Source organism: Erythrolamprus reginae, chromosome 2, assembly GCF_031021105.1.
Source record: "Erythrolamprus reginae isolate rEryReg1 chromosome 2, rEryReg1.hap1, whole genome shotgun sequence".
NCBI classification, from domain to species: Eukaryota; Metazoa; Chordata; class Lepidosauria; order Squamata; family Dipsadidae; genus Erythrolamprus; species Erythrolamprus reginae.
The window spans coordinates 80,152,239-80,171,922 of record NC_091951.1 but is presented as its reverse complement, the minus strand read 5'-3'; the positions used below and the strand labels follow the sequence as shown (position 1 = coordinate 80,171,922).

Below are 19,684 nucleotides of genomic sequence, written 5' to 3'. Positions count from 1 at the left end.
CAAAGCCTGTATGAATGGGGTCCATATCCTGAATACAGTGTTAAATTAGATAATTTATCTTCTAATTTTACACTTCTATAATTCTGCAATTTAACTGTCACCATATATCCATCAAATTAAGCCCTAACACATAAATGTGTTATACTTTGGATAAGAATCAAATTCAGGTGAATCATATTTTGATTTAATAAAAGATTTAAAACTTTATGAAGGTTCTAACCATAATTATCTGATCCACAGGCAAAATTAAAAGTAGGTAATTATATCTGTGCAAAGTATCTGGAAAAAGTATTAGTTATAGCACTGTTAATGATGCATTGTTAATGTTAATCAGCATTTTAAAAAAATCTTTTTGGTAATTTATTTAATCGGAATTATTGTACATCTGCTTTATTACAGGTAGTCTTTGACTTAACCACCACTATTGGGACCAAAATTTCTATTGTTAAACAAGGTGATTAAGTGAATTGTGCTGATTTTATGACTAGCGTTGGGCGAACCGAACTTGCAAAGTTCGGGCTGGTGCCGAACTTTGCAGTCTTCAGCATGCCGAACCCAAACCCGAACTTTTTTAAAAGTTTGGGTTCGGCGTTCAGCATTCACTTGAACACCGCGAAGCGCCGCCGCCCAGGAGGAGAATGGGGAATCCCATTACGGCGCTGCAAGCAAAAGGAGGTGGGGAATTCCACAATGGGATTCTGGAGGCGGGGCTTTGACATCACGGAGACTCCTTCCTGGCTGGCCAAAACAGGGAGGAAGGTGTCTCTGTGACGTCAAAGCCCCGCCCCGCCCCTGGAATCTCATCGTGGGATTCCCCACCTCCTTTTGCTTGCAGCGCAGCTGCGGCATCCTTTTCCGTAAAAATAAAAGGAAGCAAAAGGAGGTGGGGAATTCCCCACCTCCTTGTTTATTTTTATGGAAAAGGACGCCGCAGCAGTGCTGCGGCTGTTCGGGTTCGGGTTCGGCGACCTCACCCGAACTTCACGGCACAGTTCGGCCGAACTCGCCGAACCTGAACTTCGTTGGGTTCGCCCAACACTATTTATGACTTTTTTGCCACAGTCGTTAAGCAAATCACTGCAGTTAATTAATCATGTGGATGTTAAGTGAATCTGACTTCCTCCACTGGATTTCTTTGTTTAGAAGCTGGTAGGAAAGGTCCCAGGTGGTGATCACATGATCTCAGGATGTTGCAGTTTGTGGTACATACATGCTGAAGTATCTAAATTCTGTGACCATGGAGATTTTGCAACAGTTGTAAGTGGGAAGATTTGTTACAGGTAATCCTTTGAATTACAACAGCCCATTTAGCCATCGTTCAAAGTTACAACCGTACTGAAAAAAGTAACTTATGACAATTTTTCACACTTAAGATTGTTGCAGCATCCCAATGATCACGTGATTTACATTTGGCTGCTTGCTCACATTTATGTCACTTGCAGTATCCTGAGGGTCATGTGATAATCTTTAGTGACCAAGCAAAGTCAATGGAGAATCTAGATTCACTTAGCAAATGTGTCACTAGCTTAATAACTGCAGAGATTCACTTAACAAATGTGGGAAGAAAAGTCATAAAATGGGGCAAAACTCAAAATTTCCCACTTAGCAGCATACATTTGGGGCTCAATTGTGATTGTAAGTTGAGGACCACCTATGCAAGTGACTATTTTCAGTGCAATTATAACTTTAAACAGTTGTTAACTAAATGGTTGTAAATTGAGGACTGCCTGTATGAATTTTTGTTTATCTACACTTGACTATAAGTTTTTCTCTTGTATAGGAATGTGAGTTTAAAAGAAAGTGACTTAACATTTTAAATTACAGGTATCTGCCTTCTTTCTTGACTTCCTCTTTCTATTCATTTCATACATATTTATTTTTCTTTTCTACTTTCATTCAGTAACTCATGTTCTGTACTAGTTAGCTCTCTTACATTTCAGTGTGTAATCTTGTATCTCCTTTGGTTGTCTCCAGTGGTGAAATCTACTTACCTTCCCTACCGGTTCAGACGTATGTGCCACCACTACATGTGCTTTTTCACCCTCTGCGCATGCACAGAAGGCTTTGCACATGCACAGTTTAAAAAGAAAATGGTGTCTTTTTAAAGTCTTGGTGGGTGGGCAGAGCCTCGCACTGCCGCTACTAACAATTCTCCAAACCACTGGCAGCAGCTGCTACTGGTATGTCTGAACCAGCCCAAAGTGGTAGCATTTCATCCCTGGTTGTCTTCATGTAGAACCACAGAAACTGAATTCCCTTGCTCATCATGCCTTTGATCAATCAAAATCTTTATATAATTTTAAAACATAATTTATTTTACCAAAATAAAAACTGCCTGTCTCTAATCTAACTTAGAGTTGCATTTAATTTTCCACACTCTTTATTTTAATGCTAATTAAAAATAACAATTTTAAATATTGTCTTACCATATTGTATCTTCCTCCATTCCTCTTTTAGCACAGTGGGTCATTACTCTAGGACTGTTTATACAGTTTGTGGGTCTGCTTGCATTCATTCCCCTTAAAAAAAATAGAAGCCTCTGTTGAACATTTACAAGGAAACTACAAACTATAAAAATGCAAGCAGAAATAAAGTGAGCACAAAATTCATTGAAATTTACTGATAAAAAGTGTCATAACCACAAGAAAACAAGAAAACTACTGGGTGTATATTCATACTTAGAGGTGGGTTTGATAGCATCCTATGGTCATGTAATCAAAATTTGTATTGTATTGCCATGTATTTCAATTCAATTCAATTCAATTTATTAGATTTGCATGCCGCCCCTCTCCAAAGACTCGGGGCGGCTCACAACAATAATAAAAACAGTATAACAATGGAACAAATCTAATAATAAAATTATATTAAAAACCCCAACAATTTTAAAACCATACAACACATACATACCAAACATAAAATATAAGAAAGCCTGGGGGAGATGTCTTAATTCCCCTATGCCTGGCGATATAGGTGGGTCTTGAGTAACTTGCGAAAGACAAGGAGGGTGGGGGCCATTCTAATCTCCGGTGGGAGTTGATTCCAGAGCGCCGGGGCCGCCACAGAGAAAGCTCTTCCCCTGGGGCCCACCAAACAACATTGTTTGGTCGACGGGACCCAGAATTTGGTAACTTTCCCAGCCAGCCTCCAATAAGCAAAGTCAACAGGGGAAGCTAGATTCACTTATCAACTGTGATTCATTTAACGACCATAGAGATTCTCTTAATGGCTACAGGAAAAAAAAGTCATAAAACTGGGCTTAACAATTACCTCATTCAGCAATGAATTTTCAGGCCCAATTATGGTCATACATCAAGAACTATCTGTAAATATATTTAGAGAAGGTACAGATGCAAGTATTTCCAGAATTTAATGCTGTACTACTACATGGCATCGGACCAGAATATCTTCGGAATCGTCTTCTGCCGCACGAATCCCAGCAACCAATTAGGTCCCACAGAGTTGGCCTTCTCGGGGTCCCGTCGACTAAACAATGTCGTCTGGCAGCCCCCAGGGGAAGAGCCTTCTCTGTGGCGGCCCCGGCCCTCTGGAATCAATTGCCCCTGGAGATCAGAACTGCCCCCACCCTTCTTGTCTTTCATAAGTTATTGAAGATCCACCTATGTTGTCAGGCATGGGGAAATTGAGCCCCTGGGTTTATATTATTTATGTATGGTATGTGTTGTATGGTTTTAATAATATGTTTTTTTAATGTATTAGATTTGTTTACATTGTTGTCATTGTTGTGAGCCGCTCCGAGTCTCTGGAGAGGGGCGGCATACAAATCTAATAAATTAAATTAAAATTAAAATTAATTAAATTAATTTCATGAGACACAACAGTTTGAAATATGACTGATTTCAAACTGCTTAACTTAATGTGGGATTATGTTTTACAAGTACAACAAATCCTCTGCTTTATAACCAATATAAATAATTGTTCTCAATATATGATTTTTAATATTGTGAATACTTGCAAGAGCTCTAATTATTTATGTATAAAAAATTATATAGCCACCCAGACTTATGCGACATAAACCTAGGCAACTTACGAATACTGTATTAAGCTGGGTTGATTCCTACTTGCTATGTTATTCAACAATACAATATTTCCTCAATTTCAGTATTCATCTCTATTAATAGTTTACTTATTCATGAAATGTATAGGCTGCCCCAATCAATCATTATTCCTAGCTTACAAAATAAAGCACAAAGCATGAAAGCACAAAGATAACAAGTCGGGGGAAAGATTCTGAAAAACAATGCCAATTTTTGAAACACACAGATACATATACTGTATACACATGAAAGTACAGTATAGCCCTGAGTCCTTCGGGAGTGGTTGACATACAAATTTAATTAATAAAATAAAATAAATAAATAAATAAATAAGGTATATCACACATTCTAACCCAAAGACAAGGGGGGGAAACACCAGGTCTTGAGCACTTGTTTAACTAAGGTCAAAATGGGGCCACGTGAATCTCAGGGGAAATGCAGGTCTAGAGGGCAAGTACTGTTTTAGCAGGTATTTGACTTAAGTAATTCAGACTGCAATCTGTCTCTGAGGTACAAATATCAGAAGGCAGTTTTCCTATTTTTCTGACTGAATTAGCTAATCAGAAACCAACTTTGCAAGCAATTTGCACATGCAGGTACTTTTCTGGATGTAACTAATCTAATCAGTGAAGGAAGAGGTTACAGTGTACTGCTTAATCTGTAAAAGAGGTACATAAACAGGCTTATGTTCCCGGCACTGTTAATAAAGGCAATTCTGGTTCCTAACAGATTCACAAGCATCTGGCTTTGTTGTTATGGCTACTTGAGCCAAAATGTTAGGATAAACATCAAATAAAAAGTGCAAGATGCAGGCAAATATGAAAAGAAAACCAGCATCTGATCACGTTTTTGAATACAGTTGCATATATGAGTGGACTTCAATAGGATTTATTCTTAAACACAAATGGAACTGGATAATAAAGCAACATAAATTCAATTAGGTGCCACAAAAACAATCCATGTTTGATTCTTATTTGCTTTTTTGCCAGTAGCCTTTCATGCACTTGTAATTTTTTAAAAAAGGAGAGACTATGAAGGAAGATAGCACTCACCCCTTTCCTAAAAAGAAAAAAGAAAAAGAAAAAGAAATATCCTAGGATATATTGAAAAGGAAAAATATGTTTCCCTGGACGAAACATGTTTTAAAGACAGAGCAGCTTCCTGCAATTCTCTCCCCCCACCCCATGAACAGAAGTCAAGCTCCAGGACTGTGTATGCAGTCGCCATCTTTTGGGGGGCTTTGGGTTTTTCGGATTTTTTGTTACTGCGCATGCCTGCACCCACACAGCATAGGAGGGAGCGAACTAACAGCAAAGTAGGTTGGAAACCACCCCTGATACTATCCCCCCAAAACAATATATTAATTCTCATATATTCTGGCTTTATACTTAACAATTCCAATAGTGCAAAAGGATTTTTGTTCCAGACAGCAGTCATGAAGTCTCTGAGCTCTGCCATACAAAGTGATCTTTCCATTTCTAACATCGAAAAGCATTATCAAATCCAACATGCACCTGCATATCATCCTCACTGCTGCGAATCTATGCTGCTTTCAGGCTAATAAATATATGCTTGTGGGCTGCAATGTATAGAGATTTTTTTAGCTTTTTTAAAATGTATTGTTTTATCATAGAAAATAAAATACAAAATAGTAAAACAAACAAATAAAACAAAACAAAACAGAAACATACAGAAAGCTGTTGTAAGGAATATCCTTCTAAGCGGGGGGGAAAACACTGGAAGCATGGTGACTGCTTGGAAAGATGGTTTAATGGTGAAAAGCAGGTCTGAAGTCCTGGGGAAAAGGTGGATCACATGCCTCAATGATGTTGGAAGAAGAAGAGAATAAGGGCAAGATACTGAAAGTCCCTTGATTTTATGCCCTCTCTTGGGCTCACCCTGGAGCCTCCTGCTCCTGTGCAAGAAATGCACTCTGATTGGTTGTCAGATTTCCATGGGGCCATGCAGAGGCAACTCTGTTGACCTTTGAACCTATGGTATGAGAGCCATGTGGGAGGGCACATGAGACTTTGCTATGTTTCCGCTCCGGCGTGCATGCAAGCGCTGTCCAGCTGATTTTAGGCCTTTGGAAAGGCTGTTTCCTCCTCCGGACTCTTCCCTGAAGCTTCAGAGGCAAAAAAAATCCCCCAATGGACAAACAGGAAGTTCAGAAAAATGCACTTCCACTTTGCCCACTTGGGCATTTTTTTTACCTAAAAGCAGTGTTGGAAGGGAGTAGAGCGATCCCCCCCCCCCGCTTGTCTGTGTGGAAGAAGCCCTCAGCTGTGCTTCGGACAAAGTTTAAAGGTCAGCATTAAGTTGAGAGGGGCAAGGAAAAAAATAACTAAATATCCATACGGTTCTTTGGACCACACCGGTATGAATCCACCACCACCTACCAGGCTTCATAAAGGCCTGTGTACATGTGCGGGGGGGAGCAGCGGGGGGGAGGGGTATGCATGCGTGGGGGGGGGGGAGAAAAGAGGAGTTGATATGTGCATACATGGTAGCACACACACACAGACCCTTTTGGCACACCAATCAAAAAAGGTTCGTCATCAGTGCTGTAGACTGTTCTGAATCTGGGTTTGCTTCAGCCTTGCCAGGTATCATGTGATGAGATGGGTAGAGGATTAATCCTATCTTGTCCTAAGGATGAGGGTCTTAATCCCATCACCCTGGAGCTAAAGTTGTAAGAAACTGCTTTATCTTTAAAACATGTTTTTTCTCATTCAGGGAAAAATATTTTTCCTTTTCAATATTTCCTAGGAAATTTCATAACAATAAAAATAACAACAACAAAGAAAAAAAAATACAAAAAGGAGAAGTGGTCAGTTTCCTTTAGCCACTAGTCTGATGTTCAAACTACCCAACAGATGATCACAAATAATTGGTGAACCAATGAATGCTCACTTTTATGGTTTCAAATGGTCAACAATGTACGGAATACTGTATATTGTTTTCAGAGGTTACAGAATTAAGAACCCTGTCCTCTTCACAAAAAGAGAGGCAAGTACATTTCTAGCATCCCATATACCAGCGGTCCCCAAACTACGGCCCGGGGGCCACATGCGGCCCGCTGAGGCCATTTATCCGGTCCACGGGTGATGACAGGAGCACAGGATGCGTCCATATCCTGTGCTCCTGGCCACTGTTCCCTCTAGCCTGTGTGGTCGCATGGCTGTGCAGGCAAAAACCAAACTCCTAGAGCTGGCGCCATTTCTCCCGCCCAACAGCTGATCTGCTGTTGGCCGGGAGAAACCCCCGTGGGCTCTGAACCCTGCCCAGCTTCTCCGGCTGTGTCTGGGGACCATGCCCTGCCCACTCCTACCGATATTTTTCCCGCCACCGGGAAGAAACAGGAAGCAACCCCACCCCCCCAGGAAACAAGAGGCCTTGCTACATGTGCGCAGAAGCAGAAGTAGACTTGTGCCTACACCAGAGTTGTCACCTTGCCCTCTCTCCACCTTTTCCATAAGTTGACTTGTGGGGAGTCTCATTTTTTCAGCAGAGAGAGAGACGCACTCCCTCAAGTTCATGGCCGGGCATAGAAGTTTTGTGAGAGAGAGGGAAAAGAGAGAGAGAAAGAAAGAAAAGGGAAAGAAGGTGAGGGAAATAGAACTGGAGAGGAATGAATGAGGGAGGGAAGGAAGGAAGGAAGAATGAAATGAATGAAGGGACAGAGGAAGGAAGGACTGTTTTTTGGGGGGGGGGGGTAATTTTTTTAAAATTTTCTCTTAACATACATTTAAACAACACAGTCTACCATCTAAGTTTCAATGAAAAAATGCGGTATTAGTAACTAATATCAATAATCAAAAAAGTTTTTTTTCTAATTTTGTCATCCAGTTACATTCATTTTCTTTTAATTAAGTTCCCTCCTTAATGTTCCTTCAAAAAGTACAACACCAATTATATTTCTAACTTATTATCCATTATACCAAAGTGCTTCCTTCTTTCTTTATACATTTTCCTATAAGCCAAGAAAACCTTTTATAGCCAATCAGATGTTAACAAAAGAAAATTAAAAACAAAACATTAACATATATGAATTTCAGACTTCTTCTCCCCTCTAAATAGTATGTTCGCATTTTGTTTTTACTTTAAAATAAGGTATGTGCAGTGTGCACAGGGAATTGTTCATAGTTTTTTTTAATAGTCCGGCCCTCCAACAGTCTGAGGGACAGTGAACCGGCCCCCTGTGTAAAAAGTTTGGGGACCCGTGCCATATACAATCCATATTTCTGTTCACATTTGGTTGTAAATATCAGACTGATGTTTTGCAAACTGTTTTTCTCAATTAGCTGCTATGCAGCAATTGTAGGAGAAATTGGCTTTTTTCTATAGGAGAAATTGTTAACTATTAACAGAGAAGCTTCAAAAGCCTTCTGATTTTCTGCCAGATTAGTGTTACAAAAAGCATTTTAGCAAGCCCTGCAAGGGTGTTGCATGTCAGCAAATCCTGTGAGGATACCAAGCCAGCAGAACTGTATCTGCTGGGGTTTTTTCCTTAGTTGGGTAACATAAATGCTACAAAAGAACTATGAAAAATGGGAGTTGGCAGGCAGAATCTCCAATGGGAAATTAAACTATCCACTGGTGTAAGATGAACTTGCTGAAATATGATTTTCATCCTTCTTTTTCTTTGAAGGAAAGCAGAGAAAAGCAAGTGGCTTTCCAGGGTGGCAAAGAGAAAGAACTTTGAGAAATGTGTGTTTCATCAGCACTGCACAGACAATGGGGCATATGGTGTTCAAGAGGAAATGAAAAAACAAAATACAAAAGCTTAAAAAGTTGGAGTGTAATCAATGTTAAAAGTGAAGAGAGAAAAAGAATCTTGCTGATATAATAAACGAAGGCACGGAAAAAATAGCACTTTTCTATCAATTAGACTCCTCAAATCCAGCACAAATTGCCTTTGTTTGTATTTCTGAATGCGTGCCAGGACAGTTGGTGTTACCATATTATGCCCCAAAGCTGTGCAAAGTAGAAAGAGCTAGATTCAAAAGCAGCATTGAGAACTTAACTTCATAATTTATACACTATTAACCTTTAACTGCATAGTATTATACACTACTAACATTTAACTTTATAATAATATATACTATTCACATTTAAAATTGTGTAGGTTAAGTCAGCAATACCGTGCTTTGTTTCTAACTCTTTTAACAATATTGTAAGAATTTTTCTAAGATATCCATCTTTCTAAAAGGATTACATAAGTCTAGACTAGATTTTTTTTAGCATACTGGCTGGGGAATTCTGGAACAATATCCACACATCTTAATGTTGCTATAGGTGAAAGCACAGGTCCACGAAGTATTTGATATAATGCAGGATTGATCAATCTCCCATTTTTCAAACTATGCAATGTACAATGCAAATTATTAGTTACCGTGGAAAGAATAATAATGAGATACCCAAGAAAGTCATTTTCTATTGAAGCATCTGCCCTCTTGAAAATCATAGTCCCACGAGCTGTGTTGCACAAGCTGAAATAAACCCACTATTGCTGGACTTGATGACAATTATAAGAGGAAAAGGCAATTTTGATAAGCTTTTCAGTTCAGCAAAACAAAATAAAAAGACTCTTTTCTGCACATAGAAAAAGCAAGAAAGAGATGATTCAAAAAAGCATTACTAGCAGTGGTAGGATTCAAAAAAATATTCTACTGGTTCTGTGGGTGTAGCTTGGTAGGCGTGGTTTGGTGGGCATTAAAGAAGAAGGATACCTTCTTCCTTCCCCACTCCAGGGGAACTTTACTGGAAAATCCCCATTTCCTCCCAAACAGTTGGGATTCAGCAGGCAGAGAATAGATGGGGCCAGGGCCAGTCAGAGGTGGTATTTAGCAGTTCTCGGACTACTCAAAGGTCCGCTACCGGTTCTCCAGAACAGGTCAGAACCTGTTGAATCGCACTCTGATTACTAGTGGAAAGAGGCTGACCTCAACCTGCTATGGGTTTCTACATGTTGAGCTATTTCAAAAGGCAACCTGCCAAGGATGGTTTTCTTCAGTGTTGCCTAGCGATGCAGGAGGATTTTCTGCATTCACAATGGATTCTCAATCAGAAGACAAGGATTTGCAATTTATTTTAATTCATTTCATTCCTGGACCATATTGTATAGAGCACTTTCAGCATTTTTGTTGTGGCTTATTAAAACAAAACCCGGAATATGTAACATGGGCCTCAAAGGCTCCACTGAGAACCACTGTGTTCACAACCCTCTCACTTTGTTTATAAAGTGCCTGATAAGACTGTATTTGTTTGTATTTGTTTGTTTAAATTTATTGTTCATCCAATTCCAATTCTGGGAATTCTGGACAGTGTATAAAACTAGGGAAAACCTTTTTAAAAACAGCTTAAAAACACTGAATCCTAGAGGTAGCGCTGACTAAAGAAGTCTAAACAGCAACACAAAACAGAGGCCACTGAACAAATAATAAACAATATCCCCAAACCTGGGACAAAACCAGGTTTTCAAAGCTTTCTGGAATCCCAGGAGAGAGGGTGCCATTCTTATTGTAGAGGGGATGCTCTTCCAGAAGTGGTGGCTACAACAAAGAAGGTACATTTCCTCAGCCCCACAAGATTGCAATGTTTAATGAAGGGAACCCAGAACACACATATTCTACTGGCTCATATTGGGCAGGCATAAGTAGTCAAAGAGAAGCAATCTCTCAGATCCCTAGCCCTATTTTATTCAGGGATTTAGGAGTAACAACCAGCGCTTGAATTGCACTCAGAAACCAAATAGCAATCAATACAGTTCATACAGCCAAAGTGAGAAATGAACACACAGAGGCCCCGAATACTGCTTATGTTATTTTGCCAGCTGTAGCTTCTGGGGGTTCTTTAAGGGCATACGTTTGAGAACGTTGTCCAAAAATGATATATCTAGACTTCAATGCAACCCCATTATCCATAGGTTTATAAACAGAAAAGGGCCATCTGTGTATTCTAGCAGTAAAATATGTCAATGAAGAAAAAAGGAAAATATTGCATTAAGTTACAGTATTATGAAAAACCAATAAACATAATGTAGAAACAGCTATAATCATGCTAAAAGGTAAAGTATTTTTAAACATATGTGGATAGATCAATGTATATTTGCATTAAAAAATATATAAAGGGAAAATTGATGTAAACTGAACCAACCCAACCCCCCCCCCCCCCCCCCACGAGACAGGCATCTATAACCTTTCAGAAAGCAATTTCAATCTAGGTTTGGGAAGACTGCCCATATTAGCAGCAAAGATAAAATCAAACTAAATGTCTGAGATTTCAATAGAACAGGTTCATCCTAGATACTCTCGAATGATGTTATAATAATGTGCATCCAATAGGAATAAATGTAGGAATTTACTTATTTTTTCCATATGTGAATTTTCTATTTAAATTACAGAAAAGGCTACAAAATATAAACAATGTATAATACTCCTTAAATTATTTTCTCTTTATCAATATTGTTGAAATAGAGATCAATTACAGTATCTCTATGTTGAAACATTGAAAAAGTAAAAAATTATCAATAAGATACATTTTCATATGACTGTACATTCATTTATGTGGGAGGATTAGTTAAATCATAATCCTCAACTAAAGATTGGAATGTACTTAAATATTTTTGTTTCATCTATCGTTAACATAATTACTATCACAACCAACAGGCAGAAAAGATTTCCCTTTTCTGTTATTAAAAGAAGTAATTGTAGAAAAACCAATCAATTACTGTTTTCAGAATTAATATGTAAGCAATTTCAAAAGAAATCAAAACAGGATTTAAAAAATAATAATATTATTTTGATTTAAATACAAAAACTGTGAAGCAATCTATTCATTTCTCATCCAGAATTCTAATCTTATATTCATAGCAGTTGGTGAAACTCAGCTAACTTTCACTTATCTTGCAAAACTAATCAGGTCAGACCTCATTAGAATTTGGATTGGAAACCCTTTGGAAATCCGAAGGCTGGGAAGCTGAGAAAAACATGTCAGAATAAGGCAATGGCAAACCACTTCTATATCCTGGCCAAGAAAACAAAATGGACTGTGTAGTCGCCAGGAATGAAGCTCAACTTAACTCAAAGGACATTTACTTCTTCATTGCCAATATAATATTGTATTAAGGAACGCGCTCATTGGGGACCTGAAGTTTCACTATACCATCATGAAGCCTTGCTGGCTGTAAATCCCATTATCAATTGCTTCCAGATGATCAATTCCTGACCTACTGTTGCCATTCAAAAGGCATTTTGCAGAAAAGGCATCAGGTTGAATCTTGCACATTCCAGTGGCATACTTCAGTCTACTATCAGCATCATTGTTACTTGTGCAGAAGATGGGGAAATTAGCAAAGAATTGACCAGCATCCAAGCCTCTAGGTTTTGCCACAATAACATCTCATAAATACAGATTTATTATATGGTTGAACTTTTACTACTAATCAATATTAACACTGCCACGTGACAGAAATTTACTATTTCTTGCTTTAGAGAAAATAATTCTTGATTTTTCAATATAGACTTTATTACTGGAAACACAGAGAAACTTCATACCAAAGGAAGCAAGTGTGAATTCTGTTAGTCAGATGCAACATGCACACTACTGTCTATACATTTATATTTAATTTTTGTTAGATTTACAGTAGAGTTTATTCCATCTTTAAGTTGCTGCGCACAGTATTCTTTCCCCCATTTTTTCTCTACAACAGCCTTGTGAGATAAGTTGGGCTGAGGGACACTGACTGACCAAAGTCATCGAGTCAACTTCCATTAACCTCATTTGGATAGGAGAAAAAAAATACCCAAGTAACCATTGATCAGAAAACACTTCAAAGCCTGGGATTCATATGTGTATGTATATACAGAGACAAGACAAGCAGGCAGACTGGCACGACTAATTTCATATATGACTTTTAGACTATCATCTTCTAAATTGAGGCTGTATAAAAGCGATCTAGAGTGCAATGTAGATTGGATCGCCTCCAATGCCTGGTTACCATTTTTCAAATGCAGTTGTTGTTTGATTGAAACTGTTTTAATAATGTGTTACGCCCCACACTAATGCAAAGTGTTATCATTGCAGAAGAAACTGAATGATGTTAAAGATTACCGTATGTGTTATACTATCTGAACTTGCAGGAACATTATATACTACAGGGTTCTGCAATCTGGGAAAAATTAAAGGCTACTTTAGGTTTCTTTTTTTAAAAAATATGGCAAAAGTATACATAAGAAAGTATAAGGATTTTTTAAAAAAAGATTGCTGTTTTTACTAACTTGTGTGCTGAAAATTAAGCTTAAAGAAAAGTGATGTCTGATTGTCAACAAACGTCTATCTGCAAATGTTGTCCTCAGACATAAGGTGAATATGGGAAGAAAATGTTACAAAACCAGTTTGGCTACTGTACTCTATAGATACTTCCACTGATATGAATTACAGTACCACTTAATTAGAATATGCATTATTCAGCAGTACATGGAAACTGCACTCAAAAATAGAATTCCTATTATTACAATCGGAGGGGGGGTGTATTTAAAAATAAACCAACTAATGTCATAATTCTCAATGTCTTAGATTCACTATTATATCACTTCAATTTTGTCAGCACTCAATTATAATTCACAGATAATCCCTTTAAATGTTGATGGGTTATATTTTTTGTTTGTTTTTATTTTTTGCTAGGAAGAAGAAATATGGCTTAAATAATAGAACAGCAATAGCACATACATTATGTATACAGGCTCATAGTGCTTTATAGCACTTTCTGAGTGATTTCAGTGTCAGCATATTGCTTAACAATCTTGTTCCCTCATTTTTCAACCTCAGAAGGATAGAAGTCTATGTGAATCTTCAACCAGTCAGGATCAAATTCCAGACTATGGGCAGAGTCAGCATGCAATACTGCACTCTAACCACTGCACCACCATAGGAAAGGACCTAAGTCTCTCAGTACCTATGTTAGTACAGTACAGTATTAGCAAACTGTAAAGTAAAAAGTAGAAAATATGTTATAGTGGAAAATATAGTAATGCCCAATCATCAAATTCTCCTTGTGAGCATGTGGACACAGTCATGTAGTTTCCTTAACACCAGTGCGAAATGAGCATCTTTTTCCATGTTTTTTTAACTTTCTAGTCTTATTGCTCTGAAATGTTCAGGTTCTATCCCAATATTAACCAAGTTTGACTTATGTAGTTCTTTACCTCATATAAACTTACCGAAGTGCTACCACCTACTGAGATATTTTAGATACTAATCAACTACAGTATTTCAACTCCAACCATGGTGACTGCAGCTACTGGGCAGCCGCCCCGAGTTTGCGGAGAGGGGCGGCATATAAATCCAATAAATCTACTGGGACATCTCAATCCCATTAAAAAACTAGATAATCAAGAAGGGGTACAAAGCCTTTTGTAGCTAAAGGCTACTTAAAGAACAAAACAAAACATACACACACGGTCATGAAAAATTGCAGCAGGATGGTGATGACTTTTCTGAATACAGGCCAGAATTTCAGTCCTTTTTTCCAGTTTTGGTTGCCGGAATTTAGCAGAATAGACACACTATTCTGTTGGAGGTTTAATATATCTACTTATTCATTAAAAATAGAAAATTGCATTACCTTATTTCAATGTTTTCTCACCAAATTTCAGAAAATTTAGGAGATTATGTGGAGTGAAAAAAGCCATCTGTGGTCACTGGTGATCATGCCTGATTTAGACTCAACTTTAGGTATACAGTGTAGTAATGTATTAACAAAAGCAACTTTTTGCACAGATTAATGCATTCCTTTTTTATTTCATTTTGAAAACCTTAAACTATGATGCATCACAGATATATTTATCAGATTAGAGGGTACTCATCAACATAATATCACTGAAAATGTATGTTTGCCACATCTATTAACACTTAGTCATTATGATGATAAACTGTTTCACTTGAAATACCGAGGTCCATCTTCAATCAGTTCCCAAGTGAAAACTTATGCTGACATACTATCTTGAAAGAAAAGGTGTTCTGTCCCAGCACCAAGTCCCCAGAAATCAGATACACACCATCGGATTAAGTAATAAAGGATTTTACTATGTACAAGAAGTATTTGCAGTTAAAGTCTTTTTGAAAAGGAAAGGAAAGTCTTATCATCTGGCTAGCATCCCAGAAAGAGATAAACACAACAATAATTACCAAGTTGAAACAAGATTCAGAAGCTGAGACATTCAGAAGTTGGCTGGAAGCCTGGAGCTCCTCAGAAAGCCAAGAATGTGCTTCTTTAAATCACAAGTTGAAAAACAAGAGCTATAAACTAGATGCTAGAATGAACTACATTGTTCTCTGAACCGAAACATGGCATGATTCACTCTTAAATATCCTGAGGACGTGGCCCAGTAGTCAGCAGTACTACTCACAGGTAAACATCCTCCTGAGTAACCACTCATGACTCCTAGAGGCCCTGTGAATCCTAGCATCCAGAAGAGGCTCCTCCTCTTCTCTTGAGTTACTCATCTCAGGAGGTGCAGAAGGCCCTGGTTGCTCTTCAAACTCTGACACCACGTCTTCTTTGTTGTCAGTCTTGGGTGCCAGGAACACAGGACGCCTCTACCACGCCTCCACTGTCCCTGCATCCCCTAGGTCCATGACTAATTGAACAGGGCGCGAGCGGGCCACAACAGAAGGTATCTCAAAAAGTTTATTACTGTGCTTCTATTTCATAAGTTTCATATTATTTGGTTTTAGACATGGAAAGGGTTTTGGTTTTTAAAATATTTGTAAAGCTGCTTAAAAATAAGTATTCTGATAAAACAATATCACAATGGAAGTGTGATTAGGATTCGTATGGGATGAATGGATTGATGGACTAATTTATTTGTTTTAAAGTTTTATAGGGTACAGGTCATATCTTAATAAATTTCAATTTCCATTATTATTGTGTATTATTATGATGTAAGCCACCCTGAGTCTCATGAGAAGGGTGGACTAGAAATTGAATGAATGAATGAATGAATGAATGAATGAATGAATGAATGAATGAATAAAATGATAAATAAATTTGTTTGGGATATTTTATTTTATATTGTTTCCAAGTCTACTGCATGCCTTGCATTGCTACAATGATGTGGAGTTTGTCTACTAATATAAAATATGTTGTGTTGTATGTTTTGGTAAAATACAAAGTACAGTTGAGATCTGTTACAATTGATTATTGGATTGTGGTGCACAAGTTGTCACATTAACCAATGACACTTCATTCTTTTATTATACTAAGTACTTTACAGAACAATCACAAACTTGGTTTCCTATAGATTGGTGCAAAAACTTTGAATTTTTATTCATTTTGAAATGCAAATATCTTTGCATTAAAAAGTTCTGAAAGCTACTTTCAGTTCTTTGGAAATATTATGGATCAGGTGTGACCAAGATTTGTGGGTTGGAGTCCACATTTAATGTCTGAAGTAGGCTGATAGCTACAGAGGGTGCAATTGTTATACAAGATGAATGAAGCTGCATCATACACATTGGTACAAACAGGATTTTCTGAGTTGCAATTTACTCTTTTTAAAGCTGAATTAAGCCTGTGTACTTTTAATTGGAGTTCTCCTGGATTGCAGAGATCAATACCAAAATAAAGATCAGATTTTGGGGCAGAGGTTTCAGTTTGCACTGCAGCAAGGCTTCCCTCAATTCAACAGCAAAGAAGTGAAGACTGTTTTGCAATATTAACAGTCTCTGTGGAATTGGGTTTTGGACTGAATGAATGAATGAATGAATGAATGAATGAATGAATGAATAAATAAATAAATAAATAAATAAATAAATAAATAAAATTTTGATTCTTTGGGGTTAATAACTGCAGACTTCTTGGAAAGTATTAGTTTGATTGCTGTTTGGGAATGGTGTTAGTTCTATTCTTATTAAGCCTATTTTTATCTTAAAAGCATGGGAGATCATTTTAGCATTGCACCAAGCTGGTAGTTTTCAAGCTGACAGTTTGCAATCGTACAATTTAAGGGGCCTCCTGGGTCTGCAATTGTGGGGCTACATGTCTATCCTTGTTATAGCTAAGTAACTGGGTAGATGCTAGAGCGAGTACAATTCCAAGAGTTTTTGAGGTTGGCCACCGAATGTACAACTGTATTCATATAAATTCTGTTCTACTGCTACTTTCAGCATGTTAGTGTTATCAAGACAGCTAGTACCATTCTGATTTAAAAGATACATGAAACAATTGTGGTCATGAGGTATCTTGTTGAAAGAGGGATCTGTGGTTCTCTGGAAGCTGCTAAACTCCCAATACTGTCAGCGGTGAAGGATGCTGGTAGTTGTAGTTCATCAACCCCTGAGGAACATTAAGGACTTTGAGCATCTGTAGAACATGGATCTAAATAGGAACAGACCAATGCCATGTATATTTAGCTCCAGTCTCCCAGATAAATGTGTTGTACTGGGCTGTACAAAAGAAAAAAGGGGTAAGATTTCTTAAGCAAGCTGGTAATTTTATGCTATTTGCTGTTTTTATTGTTACATTTTATATTGCTTTAAGTTGTTGTGATTGTTGTGAGCCGGCAAAAGTCCTGCTAGAGTTGGGCAGCATATAAATATCACAAAACAAATAAGTAAATAAATAACCTCCCCCCCACCTCCTTGTACTTTTTTGGTTCTTTTCAAAGAAAGGCTGCAAGAATAAACAAGATAAGCAGGTAGGAGTATCCAAGCGCCTTGGAATTTTCTCACAGGGCCTCCATAGGCAGCAGTAACTTTTATCACTTGCATGTAAATACTTTTTTTGGTTTTAATCGTTTTCCAAAGATAAAGTCTCCTAGCATTTGCTGCTTCACCAAGGGTTGAAAAAAACCAAGGTGGGTTTTTTTTAAAACTGCAGTATGTAAGGGGTGCTTCTGCAACTAGAAAACAGAGGGGATGATCCATTTCGAGGCCGGTATAGAGCCTCGGTGGTGCAGTGGTTAGAGTGCAGTACTGCAAGCTACTTCAGCTGACCAGGAGTGTGGCAGATCGAATCTCAGTAGTGCCCATTTTGGAAGGATGGAAGTAGCCTTCCGTCCTTCCAAGGTGGGTAAAATGAGGACCCAGGTTGTTGGGGGCAATAGGCTTACTCTCTGTAAGCCACTTAGAGCGGGCTGTAAAGCACTGTGAAGCGGTATATATGTCTAAATGATATTGCTATTGTAAGGATTGAACTCAGGAGCATGTGAGCGTCCCTCCGAGAAGCCAGCCTGTCTTGAGTAGGAAGCAGCATAACGGAGTGTCCCTGCAGCACAACCAAAGTGAGAGAAGGGACCACCGTCGACCCTCATCCTTCTCTCCCCACCCCCCACCCCGCAAAAAAAAAAAAAGGCACCCTGGTCCGAGCTCCGGGGGAATTTTCAAAACTTTCCAAGTTCGGCGTATGATTGCGGAGGGGATTCTGTTAGGGACACAGATTCGGGGTTTTCCAACGGTCGCCAGGAACTCCCATGCCCTGCCCTAGGGCGAGAGTCTCCTTTTGACAGGCGGGAGCGGAGTCCCCGCCCCAGGCTCCAACGGACCCCCCCCCCCTCCCTCCTTTCCAGGTCTTCCCCAGCGACCTTTCCCGTGCGGAAGCCTCACCTGGTGCTTTCGGGCTCTTCCTCGCCCCCCTGCATGAGATCCTCAGGGCTGAGGGCAACAGGGCTCTTCTCCGGCCGATCCCGCAGCCACCTGGCAGCTGAACGCGGGGACTGGGGAGGGGGAGACTCGAGGCGTGACGTAGTTCTACTCACTCCCCCCCTCCTCACGGAGAACTTTTTTGCGTGCGGCGGCGGCAGCGCTGGCTCTGTAACCCCCAGAAAGCAGCTCTCGCAGCCCGGCATCAGCGCGCGCGCCCGCCCGCCCACAAACAAAACACCCACACGCGCACACTCACCATTCCCCCGCAGCGCGAGAATAACAGGAATAATAGTCTCCCCCCACTCCCACGCGCCCCCACCCTCCCGCCGCTAGCCTTGCGGTTGGGACTTGTGTCCCCGCCCCTTGGCTCGCGCTTGCAATTGCAACTGACACCCGCCTCACACTTTTTGAAAGAGCGCGAGCGGCCCGAGGAGTCGTTGGAGCGCGCCCCGTTTGAGGGGGGGCAGGGGAAGTGGCATATTATCGCAGCCTCGAGAGCGTTTCTGGTAGCGGGAATGGGCTTCCCGGGCCAACCCCAACCCCCCTAAAAAAACAACCAAAAATCGTTTATTTACATCTGGGTGGCCTATAATCATTTGCAATAAGCGCTTCGCGCCCCCGCCTCTCTGGCCCGTTTCGTTTCGTGTCATCCGCTCTTTTTTATTTTATTTTGTTTTCGAGGGAGTATTTCAGAAGGAGTTCCCACTTGGCAGTATCTGTGGTTATTATTACGTGTCGAGGTTTTGATTTTTGAAAAACGGGTGGGTTTCTAACTAATGGAAGTTTCAAGAGACGGCCTTTCTATCCCGGAATGAAAATTTAAATTATTAAATTTATAAGCCGCCCTTGACTCCTTACGGGACTCTGCGCGGCGTACAAGTAAAGCCTGTGATTCAATTGACAAAGAAAAATAATTTTGCATTATCCTTGCTAATTGAGGACTTTCTGTAAGATGTGACAGATCTTGATTTTTTTAAAAAAAA

The 19,684-nt window shown here is 39.3% G+C and overlaps 1 protein-coding gene across 2 annotated transcripts in view; it reads right to left on the bottom strand.

Moving 5' to 3' along the window:
- Nucleotides 1–18,949, bottom strand: part of ARHGEF3 (Rho guanine nucleotide exchange factor 3) — a 132,293-nt gene extending 113,344 nt beyond the window's left edge. Inside the window, exons 1-2 of one of the 2 annotated variants that reach the window (XM_070738479.1) lie at nucleotides 18,663–18,836; nucleotides 2,427–2,519 (exon numbers count right to left, since the gene is read on the bottom strand). In XM_070738479.1, coding sequence (XP_070594580.1) covers nucleotides 2,427–2,519; nucleotides 18,663–18,697 — 128 coding nt within the window. In that variant the 5' untranslated portion in view covers nucleotides 18,698–18,836. Of the gene's footprint in view, nucleotides 1–2,426; nucleotides 2,520–18,662 lie in introns of both variants that reach the window. The other variant, XM_070738475.1, reaches the window with a different exon arrangement.
- Nucleotides 18,950–19,684: the final 735 nt, after the last annotated feature.